The sequence below is a fragment of the Ornithodoros turicata genome, chromosome 2, assembly GCF_037126465.1.
Source record: "Ornithodoros turicata isolate Travis chromosome 2, ASM3712646v1, whole genome shotgun sequence".
NCBI classification, from domain to species: domain Eukaryota; kingdom Metazoa; phylum Arthropoda; class Arachnida; order Ixodida; family Argasidae; genus Ornithodoros; species Ornithodoros turicata.
The window spans coordinates 96,649,687-96,662,187 of record NC_088202.1 but is presented as its reverse complement, the minus strand read 5'-3'; the positions used below and the strand labels follow the sequence as shown (position 1 = coordinate 96,662,187).

The window sequence follows — 12,501 nt, the reverse complement described above, 5'->3', positions numbered from 1 at the left end:
TGCCAAGTGTATCTCAATATGCGCCGCAGTCGTTTGTCGGATTGTAGGTGGCACGGCGACGTCAGGCATAACATGCCTTTTGTCATGTCCCGAGAGACAGCAATGTCTTGAATAAATAAATAGATAAAAACTAATTGAGTAAAGAAATTCGCGTTTCTCAAATGAATTACTTCGCGTGACAGTTGATTGGTAGTATGTTCACATCACCCGTTAAAGGAATGCATGTTCCAAGTCCCTTCCATACTCCTTTAATGCTCGAAGACTGCAAGCAGAACGAACTCGTATGGTAGCCGTGGCCTTAAAGGAGCACTGAGGTGACCCCAAAAAAGTTTTTTGTTGTTGTTGTTTTTCGGTGCGGAGTGTTCTCCAAGGAATAAAATGAGTTCCTGTGAAGGAACGGTGAGCGTAGGTGACCTACAGAGCGAGCACGAGAGCTCTGTTCCGCACACCATTGAAAAATCCTCGGCCTCGTGAAAAGACCGCATCGCAGAACGAGACGACGTCGTGACGTATGCTACTCCCCTCACGTGACCAGTGACGTAGAGAGGCACAGCTCAAGAGTGTATAAGCTGCGAAGAAAAAACAAAGAAACAAGACAGGTGTCTTGCTCAATACGTCACGCGAGAACAGTGTCGGCGTCTGCGGCTGCTTTCTGCGACTGGTTTCTTTTTCTTCTTTTTGGAAATTCGATTGCTGAGCTATAACGCATCGCAGGGCGAAAATATTTTGCATGGTGACTCCTGGTGGACAGCTTGACAAATGAGGCAGGATAACGAGCGACGTTAAATGTCACATCATTGCTCCTTTAAGCAAAATGCGCGTGAGAAACCGATTATCACCATCACCCCATAACAGAGTTAGTGCATTGTAATGTGCGAAGTAGATACTCATTTTCTCGCATCGTCAGCATGTGAAACCACGTGACTCATGGATGTGATGTATGCATGTGAAGTTATTCTGTGAACTTTGGGCAAAGGAACGTCTGTCCTGCCGCGACGGCATTCAGTCTTATCCGTCTGGCACCTTTCGCCTCCTTTATCTGAATACCAGAAAGCGATGTGTCAATTTCTTCACACGTTAACACAGAACTCAGCACATAACACAGCTCAAGGCTATCTGTCATTCAGAATGGTGTCATTCTGTCTCCTTATTTGTTCAAAGTCGGAGCGTAACTGGAACTTTAACTGCAGCCTTTGATTGCGCGGCCTATAAAACGGTCGTCGGGACAGTATCCTCAGCGATGCTGTTCCCGGGAAAATTCATCTCTTCACGTTTCATCGTTTCATGGTAGCAACAAATAAGGCAGTTACGTTTCGGTGTTCTGGCCAAATCTGAGCAAACATTTTTGGCAACTGCTCAAGTGAATTTTCTTTGAGACGTAAGACACCGTCAAGAAACAAAAATTAGTTATTTATATTTTCCAGTTTTGTGTTTGCACTTCACGTTGGGTACTTGAGTAGTTGATGGGAAAGAAAGAGAAGAGTAGTTTAAGCACAAGGTACATAATTTGAAATGTATTTAAAGTGCCACTGCGGACTAAATCTCGGGTCTTCAAAATGCTACCAAAATTATGTTACTGAAACCTTGTTTCACTTTACATTCCTTCAAAATATTTTGGCTCTACGTGACGCGCAAGCTACAGAAATTTAATTTTATTTTTGAGTACTGTGACGTCATGTTAGACTCTGATGAAGCACCCGGCTCTCATCTGGCAACGTTGTTGCCCTTCGCGTCTTCCGGGGGGCTCACTTCTTGCACTCCGTTAGCGGAGCCCTATGTAAGATATCCTCCGACCGCTCCGACCTCCGACGAGGAGGGAGAAGACATCTCCCCCATTTTCCTCTCTTTCGATCAGTCACGTTGCTTCTCCACCACGTGTCTCTCCCTTGATGCGGGCATCGTTGCTACGAGATGAGTGCCCTCTCCTGAACATGACATCACTGCAATTTGTGGACTTATGATTACGTCACCCGTTCCTAGCGTAATCGAAACCTGTGGAGGCTGAGCAGATCTTCAAAAATTGACAGAAATGCACAGCGTTCGTAAACTGGATTGAAATTTCACGTATAGAATCCTTGGGGCACCACTATGGACTAAATAAAATAAACGTTGTTTTCCGAGTCCGGAGTGGCACTTCAACGTAGCGTGCACGTAGATACAAATTTACTCGAAGAGACGCTGGCATCCCTATACCCATCTATGAAACAGACAACGCGATGTTCGGCACAAGCCCGCAATCTGCTTGACAAATTTTTTCGTCCGAAAAGTGCTTCGATGTCATATAAACGAATTTTAAGGATTAGCACCGCTTCCACAGCTGCGGAGGCTCCAGCGACAACGGGATCAGCGTGACGTCAGTTCCTGACAGGACGAGTCAGAGGGCCTCGGTCAAAGGAGAAATGCGGCGTCGAGCCCGCACCGCCGCTGCATTCTTTTTCTGAAATCCGTGCTCTGATTGGTGGTGTATGGAATGATGTTTTCCGCTTTTTTCGGAGAGGGAATTCCGGGATATTTTCAACATCCGCCGTCTTCTCTTGTCATGTATTCCATCGCATAGCAGTCAAACTGCGCCACTATTTCGCGTGGGACTCAGTGTTTGATAACGTGGCCAGTGGTCAACGAGGACTAAAATTACATCGTACTTTCGAACTCGATTGAAATGGATGCGACCGTCCCTTTAAAGTGGGACTCTGCGACAAAGTCACCAAAGGTTGTGGTATACCAGCAACCTTTGGGATGTCAGGAACATGTGTACGAAATATCTCGTTCCAAATTGCGCAGATTTTACTCAAACGAATTTGTTACGAAGCAAGCGCTTCGCTACTGTGAAGCGATAGGGCACTGAAAGCAACACACTGCTGACATCAGAGAATGCAGGTTACGAAGCAGAGGATAATGCTGGTTGACGTCACGGTATAGTATGGAGCTGTTTTCTGCTCTTCGCATTTCGGTTTCGGTTTGCTATTGCCATCAGTTACGAATTCATTACTCGCTCAAAATCAATGCGAATGTTGTATTCCGTATCGAGGAGGTGGTTAGGGTTCGTTATGATGCTCACCTACTTTTTTCGAATCCTTGCGAAGTTGAACTTGAGCACGTGGTACCTCAGTACCAAGATTGACTTGAGTATTTGAAATGCTACCAATCACTGAGATGCGCATATTCCAGAAGGCAGGTCCGCATACTGTGGAAGTTTTCATCCTGCACCCAACTGGGCTTTTCTGCGCGACCAATCATAATTCCTGCCGCTACTCCAGAGAACACGAACAGCCCTAGTCGAGAAAGGGGCGAACAGGTTTATTTCCTTATATGAAACGCCGTCAACCCGTCGGAAATGTCGCAGATCCAGGTCTCGTGTCGACTGTCACCCTTCAACACAAACCTCCCCTTTTTGTTGCAATCGGAGAATGGCACATGCTCTCCCGAACAGATGATAACTGAACAACAAGAAAAAAGAGAGATACGGAAACAAGGGAAGAACGAGACAAACAACCTTTTTGATGTGCGTTCTGCTCTGTCGGACAGACGGGCCGTTGTATGAACGACCGTCTTAGGAAGCATGAGCTAAACGCTGGAACAACCCACGTGCTTGTGAGCTAGTGTTACATCTGCGACAATGTGATGGTTGTCAACGTATTTTTCCTGAGAGCAGAGTGCTCTCTACTGACAACAACAAGTGGAGAAGGTTGCATCAAGGGGCCCTGAACAGCTCGCCGAACATCACTCTATTACCGTGCCCCCTGAATGAACGCGGTTCACAATATCCAAATACGTAATTCCTTTACTTGTACCAAGCATATTTACCAAGAATTAATGCCATTCAGAGAACATAATCCGCGTGTCTCTCTCTTGCCTTCTCGGAGAGCATCTATGTCACACGTCACGTACGTGTAGCAAAGCTGCATTCCAGTCACTGGAGATCGGGGAGATTTCGAACTCCTGGCCAATGACAGGTCCCGTTGAGACAAGCTACGACACGCGGTGAGAACCGGTTATGGGAACATCGGGGTGACCTCACGGAGCAATACAGCGCTGAAGACAACGCGCACGTGAAATGGAACATCGCGGACTTCTCGCACCGTTTGAGCTGGCTATCTTGCGCGTTTCAAGTGGAGAGATTTTTAGAATTTACCTCACTTCCCGATATCACAATAAATCAATGTATAAGCGTCTCGTAGTTTGACTGGTTGATGGTGCGTGACGTCAACATGACGTGTAGCTGTTGTTGCCAGGTGATCGCAGAGCGGGGCATGAGCACGAAAGAGAGCAGTGAGTAGTACTGTTTTGGTTCGGAGCCATTATTTCCTTTTTGTGCGCAATAATTTTGAAAATATGAATTTTGAAATTTCGAAGCTTGAAAATTTGAACTTTCGGGAAACGTTCACTGCCAGCAATGTAGCACAATGCACTAAAAAAAGCGCACCTTGTACACCTGTTTAGTGGCTCTTTAATGAGTCCATTGAAATAGCTAAATGGGGAAAGTGTGTTCACAAACTCTTTCTCGTTCTCCACTCTCCTCTTCGAGGCTTTCTGGGCACGTTGTAGTTTCCTGGAGTTAAAGGGGTACTAAAATGCCCACCACAAGTTGATTTTAAATTACGTTAAGGGGTGCGTTCATTTCCTAATGGGCGTTATTGCTCAAAATTTCTATTCAGTTACAAAACTACAGTCACGATCGTACCGAATTGTTTCTTCTCTCGGCACCACCCTGCAACCATGATTTCACTTCGTGCATCGGGAAGTCGCACTAGAGGACATCCGTGCCCCAGTGCGGAGTGGAAACCATTCCGCACTGGGGCACGGATGTCCTCTAGTGCAACTAGGTGCAATAAAGGAATAGTGCGATCGGAAAAACGAAATGACGTCGTTCTCGGGCACCTGCTGGTGAGATTTATGGATAATTCGCTGCATCGGAAGATGTCTCGTTAATGTAACCGATAGCAGTTGAGCAAGACATAGGTGGATTATGTTCGAAGCGCACGGATACACGGTGGTTCTGCGTCTTGTGCTTAGATGCTGCAAACGATGGTGTTTTCGACAGGGTTTTCGTGAAAAACGATAGCACTAAGTAAAATAACTTCGGTTGCATAGCGATTGTCGAAACTCGAGCTTTCATCTGAGAACGAGTTTTTGCATTTTAGTGCCCCTTTAAACGTTGCTCTCTGAGAAAGTGTATATAAGTGTATATATATAAAGTGTGTATATAGCCTCCCCTTCTTTCCGTGCTTCTCGCTTTTCTTGTTCGTTATGTACCACCTCGTCTGCGCGCTTTCCCTTTCATAGATGATCACTTATTGCGCATGAAGCGCCCCCACAACTATTGTTAGGAATCCCGGACCACTTTTACAGTCCCGGGATTTCGGGATTTCCCCCGACTAATCCCGGGGACGCCGAGACGGGATATTCGGGATTGATTTAGAACCGAAATAGCACGCATCTACGGGCTTTCTGTAGTAACTGTGATGATTCCTGTGTGCGTCCTGTATGAGTCTCCTCGGTGTTCTGTGACTGCGCATTAACCAAAACAGTCGTTTTTAATATGGCGACACGTTTTATACAAAATACCGCTAAGGCCTGTTTTATCCATGAAGAAGACCGAGAGACACAAACACAGAAGACGACACACGTAGGTTCTCAGACACAGCAATAAATTTATTAGTTCATCTCAACTTAAAAGCTTAAAAAACTTCGAAGGGGTGCGAGAGGGATAAAAGACGCATTGCTAACTACGTTTCCCCTGGTGGCAATCTCCAAGGATTCCCGAAACAACTTTCGGTGTGCGTAGGGTTCCCACGCAAGCACTGTAGTGTCCTTGAAGCAAGGCTGGCAACCTTTACAATCCCGTAAATGATCTACCAGTTCCGAAGACCCGGCCATTCTTTCAACATTTGCTGCATGTTCCCTAATGCGGTCATTGAGGCACCGGCGCGTCTGGCCAACGTACACAAAGCCGCACTCAAGGGGAATAGAATACACAACGTTCTGCTTGCAAGGAACAAAAGGCTTCCTGTGCCTCACGCCACAAGATTCAGATTTAGAGCTGAAGGGGGTCAAACGACTTAAATTAAAGGCATTGGAAAAAACAACTTTGATATTATAGTATTTAGCGGCAGCAAGAATGTTGTGAGCAACTGCATGAAAATGGGGAATTACAACTACATTACGAGAGTTTCCATCATTCCATGGGCTACACTGTGAACTTTCAAGCAATTTCATGGCCCTCTTCGCAATCGATTGGTTGTCATACCCGGCCTGCGTGAGTCTTTCACATTGCTTCCGAAAACTACTCCAAACAAAATGAAAACAGCTTTTCTTCGTTGCAGCATTCAAGAGGGATGTACAAACACCGAACTTAACAAGTTTAGAATGTGCGCTTGAGTAGGGCAGGACCGGCTTGCAGTTTTCTTTTCCATATGACCAACAAAAACCCGGGTTACAATGAAATGTGAGGTCGGGGAACCTCAGCATCCCATGAGAGGGTTGCTCTACACAAAACTTTAACTCGGGTGCTACTGTACTAACAACCTGTAAGGTAGAACCCACACATATAGAACCAGCATCAGAGATAACAATGATATCATCAACAAACCGACGAATCAAAACACGCTTTTGACTCCCATAACTCGTAAGCTTGCCCAGCTCAATGTCCAAGGTATTTAGATAAATTTCTGATAAGACAGGAGCGACCGCGGATCCAATGCATACACCATTTTTCTGAACGAACAAACAATTGTCAACAGAGATAACCGTAGATTTCAAATAACACTCTAGAATACTGAGAAAATCATCACAGGAAAGACCAACTTCAGACTGAAAAACAACCAAGTGATCTTCAATAAAATGTTTGACTGTCCTGAGTAGAACCTTTACGTTCAGCGAGTAATACAAATCTTTTATATCAAGGGAAAACATAGTTACCAGAGCACCGTGGAAGGGCTCTAAGCTCTCGATCAGTTCCTCAGAATTCTGTAGCGAGAGAGAACCAGGAAGCTGTAGAACTTTTAGTCCGCGTTGGAGAAATTTTGCAACGAGTTTCTGCCAGGTACCAATTTCACTCACAACGACACGAAGAGGCATCTGCGGTTTGTGGTCTTTTAAAAGGAACATGACCGATAGCTCAGAGCACTTGCAGTTTACAACAAGTTTGGACATTTGGTGGTTCGCCTTGGCGAAAATGCTTACAATAGAAGGCTTGTACTTTTGTAACGAACCACGAAACGGAGTGAAAAGATCACCAATAGCAGAATTGACCTTGTTCAAGTATATTGCACTGGGCAAAACAGCAAATTTACCAGACTTATCACATTGAAGCAACATGGCGTCAATGGAAAAAAGTTCATCCTTAACATTCCTGATCTGCTTCAAATGAAGTGATGGGCCGTTAGTATAAGCGGAAGCGGGAATGCGGGAGAGACAGCGTTCAGTAAACACCAATTTGATAGTGCTATCAGTAATTTTGGTGTGCTCTGGTAAATATGTTTTCCCTTGATATAAAAGATTTGTATTACTCGCTGAACGTAAAGGTTCTACTCAGGACAGTCAAACATTTTATTGAAGATCACTTGGTTGTTTTTCAGTCTGAAGTTGGTCTTTCCTGTGATGATTTTCTCAGTATTCTAGAGTGTTATTCGAAATCTACGGTTATCTCTGTTGACAATTGTTTACGATGAAAGATGAAAGTCACTGAAAAGGTTAGCCAGCTGTAGGGATCGAACCCACATCTTCTGGATTGCCGGTCCAGGGCTCTACCAATTGAGCTAAGCTAACACGCCTCTCCAGCGACTTTCGGGGTGCGTCATCTGAAGGGACGACAAACCAGCCACTCACTCTCACTCACCCTCCTTTCACTCTTACATTTTTGCTCACTCATACACACAATCCAGTCGGCAATCCAGAAGATGTGGGTTCGATCCCTACAGCTGGCTAACCTTTTCAGTGACTTTCATCTTTCATCGTTGATTTCTTAGGCAATTTGAGGCTTTGTGTGTATCTGTCCCCTCTATGTTGTTCCAGCCTCAGAACATCAGTTTATCTCTTGGACAATTGTTTGTTCGTTCAGAAAAATGGTGTATGCATTGGATCCGCGGTCGCTCCTGTCTTATCAGAAATTTATCTAAATACCTTGGACATTGAGCTGGGCAAGCTTACGAGTTATGGGAGTCAAAAGCGTGTTTTGATTCGTCGGTTTGTTGATGATATCATTGTTATCTCTGATGCTGGTTCTATATGTGTGGGTTCTACCTTACAGGTTGTTAGTACAGTAGCACCCGAGTTAAAGTTTTGTGTAGAGCAACCCTCTCATGGGATGCTGAGGTTCCTGGACCTCACATTTCATTGTAACCCGGGTTTTTGTTGGTCATATGGAAAAGAAAACTGCAAGACGGTCCTGCCCTACTCAAGCGCACATTCTAAACTTGTTAAGTTCGGTGTTTGTACATCCCTCATGAATGCTGCAACGAAGAAAAGCTGTTTTCATTTTGTTTGGAGTAGTTTTTGGAAGCAATGTGAAAGACTCACGCATGCCGGGTATGACAACCAATTGATTGCGAAGAGGGCCATGAAATTGCTTGAAAGTTCACAGTGTAGACCATGGAATGATGGAAACTCTCGTAATGTAGTTGTAATTCCCTATTTTCATGCAGTTGCTCACAACATTCTTGCTGTCGCTAAATACTATAATATCAAAGTTGTTTTTTTCCAATGCCTTTAAATTAAGTCGTTTGACCCCCTTCAGCTCTAAATCTGAATCTTGTGGCGTGAGGCACAGGAAGCCTTTTGTTCCTTGCAAGCAGAACGTTGTGTATTCTATTCCCCTTGATTTTGGCTTTGTGTACGTTGGCCAGACGCGCCGGTGCCTCAATGACCGCATTAGGGAACATGCAGCAAATGTTGAAAGAATGGCCGGGTCTTCGGAACTGGTAGATCATTTACGGGATTGTAAGGGTTGCCAGCCTTGCTTCAAGGACACTACAGTGCTTGCGTGGGAACCCTACGCACACCGAAGGTTGTTTCGGGAATCCTTGGAGATTGCCACCAGAGGAAACGTAGTTAGCAATGCGTCTTTTATCCCTCTCGCACCCCTTCGAAGATTTTTAGCTTTTAAGTTGAGATGAAGTAATAAATTTATTGCTGTGTCTGAGAACCTACGTGTGTTGTCTTCTGTGTCCGTGTCTCTCGGCCTTCTTCATGGATCTATACCAGCTAGCCTGCACCCTTTCCCTTGTTTCTTTCCTGTTTTATGTTGTCCTCAAATGAAAGGCTTGTTTTTATTCGAAGTTCGCCCTCCAATTTATTTCATGCTGTCGCCGAACACGAAACAAACACGTGCGTGCCGCTATAACAGCGGTTCGAGGCCACTGATACCCCTCAAAGGATGAAAGCAAGACACGAAGCTCCGGCGTGTGTGTCACAGACGTAAAAATTGAAAGCCTGCCTACCGCCACTCCACAAAAAACGAAATCAGATGCGCTCTTACAGACTGCTTAAGAGGCAGCTAAGAACAAAGAACTGTCATTGAAAACGAGTGCTAGAAAATTAAATAGCTAGAAATTGTTGCATTGTTCTGCGTCGCGACTGCTCGAACAGTATATACGTCTGCAGTATTCATCGCAAATCCCGAGATTCCGGGATTTTTCCGAAAACAAGCGGGATTTCGGGATTTCTGAATTCGGGATATCCCGGATCCCAACGCTACACATACAGCACACACATTATACACACATTATCCAACTCCTACACGGATACAACCGCTATTTCTCCTGATATGCAAGGGTAATGCGGCGCATTATCTTATTGCAATGATGCGGTGGTGGTGACGAAGGAACTACCGTTTTCCCCCCTTCATAAGCTAATGAGAAGACAGGTAATATTGCTCAGTGCGGAACCTGATACCGTGTGAAGCCACGTTTCTAAATTTAGCGTGGATTCTTTTCGTACAGGGAACCCGCTTCCAGAAGTGACGTGGTGGATGGACGACCAAATCATCGACGACAGTTTCACTGTGCTACCCCAGGGTTTTGTGCGAAACGAGTTAACCTACGGTCCTCTTCAACGAAGCGACCTCATGACGCGCCTGGTGTGTCAAGGCTCTAACAACGACTTCAGCGTTCCTGTTGCCAGCGCTGTCACCCTCGACATATACTGTAAGTAAAGTTGCATATGAAGTAATTTCTCGAACGACAAGAGCTCTCACCGTTATGGGGTTACGTATTCGAAGGGACATTCGATGATGATGAGAAGCAACGTAAAAATATGAGATTCCAAAGCTGAAGTCGTTCCTTAACACAAAAGATAGGGTGTTGTTTTATATGGTTTACAGATTATTAGTAAAAAACTATGACAACAGCATAGATGTCTTTTTCGTTGCGTCTCACATCTCCATATTTTTCATTTATCAATCAATCAGTCTTTCTTCCAGTTGGATTGCATGACCAGGCGGGGACACCCACCCGAAGAGAGCCAAGACATATAATTACTTAGTTATCAAAACCCTTTAAATAGGGGATATCCTGCGAAAGTGAGATAGCATGATGGGAGGCAACATGATGGGAGGCAACCCTCGTTGAAAGGCATTCCACGTTTAAAAAAACAACAAAACAAAGAAATTTCGAAACGGGCACATGTACATGCACATAAAATATCCAGGTCCGAATTTTGCTATGCAAATGAGTCGAAACCGAAACGGCGCCGATCAGGAACGCAGGAAGAACAGCGCTCATTCCACGTCACTGGGTCACGTGCTTTGGAGCGGTGGAGGTGATTGGCGTAGGTGTCGATCTACTGGTCAGATCAACTGTGTCAGATCGTGTTGACTTGCTGAGCTCAAGTTCGCGGGTTCGATCCCGGCCGAGGACGGTAGCAATGTGGGGTAGGTAAACATTGCTTCCAGCACCGTGTGTCAGAGATTTCGTGCGCACGTCAAAAGAACCCCAGGTGGTTGAAATTATCCGCAGTCCTACCCTGCGGCACGTGCAGCATGTCGCCACACTAGGGAGACAAACCTTACGTGTAACATCACGGCACCATTATTATTACCGCTTTGCGGCCCAGATAAGCCTCCTTCGGCGAATGTCGCGGGTTTGGTGTCTGATCATTTGTATAGCGAAATTCGGCGCTGGCTATTTCACGACACGCGCTCATTTCAGGATTTTTTGAAAAATAGAATGGCTTTCAACGAGGACTGTCTGCCATTTGCCTATCTCAGATATCTATAAAACCAGACATCGAGTATATAACCAAAAACGCCACACGCATTCTAGGAGACATCCGCCGTAATTACAGCCTTGGTCCACTAAATCTAAAATGTATGTTATACCGAACCCACGTGCTTCCGAAGCTTGAATACGCTGCTTCTGTGTGGGACCCGGGACAGGGGACAGGCGACACTCATTGCTCACATGGAAAGTCTACACAACCGTGCAGCACGGTTCATGCTCGGTAATTATGCCAGAACAGCCAGTGTTACCTCCATGAAAGCTAGTCGTAACCTAATCGTAATCTCATCTCTCGCTTCGACGCAGTGTTAGTCGTCTTTGTCTATTTCACCATTTTTTTTTATCATAACGATATCCTCCGACACTCTTTAATTTCTCGTCCGTCGCATGTCTCGTTACGGCTGGCCCATTATTGTTGGCATTCCCTTTTGCACTGCTAACATATACCTTGTCATTTCTGCCCAAAACTTCTATCGAGTGGAACCACCTTCCCGGCTCTATTTCATCTATTACTGACCCTTCATTATTTAAGAATGCTCTCTGTGATCATCTGAACCCCACATAGTGATTGTTTTTGTCAAAATTTTCATTCTTTGTTTTGCATCTTCTTTATGCATCCACCTCTGTTTAAACTTACTGTTACGCCCCTCCCCTCTCTAATGCTAATAAGCCCTGAGGGTATCATAAATAAATAAATAAATAAAATAAATCTATATCGACCAGCTTTGGCTGTGTCCTCTTCGGGAGTCAACGAGAAAATGACTGAAGCAAACCACTGCCGCTCCGTTCACTTTGGCGATCCTTGGACCCTGGACCGACATCGTGCAACACCGCCGCGCCCTACAGATTTTCCTAGATTTTCTGCAGCACACCAGTCTCCTTTCTGTCATTTAATGCTGATGTGCCGCCTTGCTTCCGTCTCTCCCCCATCGTCACTTCACAGTCGTTCTACATCTCATGCAGTCCCGTCGACGTTGGAGTAGTGGGCCACAATTCAGGTGGCGAATTTCCCCATTCATCATCAGCGTGCATGCTGTTGTTGTTGTTGTTGTTGGCGATATCGCTTTTGCCCGAAATACCCAATGAGTTAATGACCCCCATGAGTTAATTGACAGTTAATAAATGTAGATAATTTGTCATTTTGTAGTTGTATACTCTCTTCCAGAGTATGTCCGCCTGGCCGTATCACTCAACCGCTAAGACAGCATGTATGATGCTCTGATCACTTTTTAATTAAAAACCTGCAAATCATAAAAAAAGTACCCTGTGTATCACTGCAATGCCTATA

The 12,501-nt window shown here is 45.1% G+C and overlaps 1 protein-coding gene across 1 annotated transcript in view; it reads left to right on the top strand.

Moving 5' to 3' along the window:
* LOC135385817 (hemicentin-2-like) overlaps positions 1-12,501 on the top strand; it is a 317,127-nt gene that overhangs the window by 191,421 nt on the left and 113,205 nt on the right. The window contains exon 4 of the mRNA XM_064615350.1: positions 9,939-10,142. Coding sequence (XP_064471420.1) covers positions 9,939-10,142 — 204 coding nt within the window. The remainder of the gene's footprint in view (positions 1-9,938; positions 10,143-12,501) is intronic.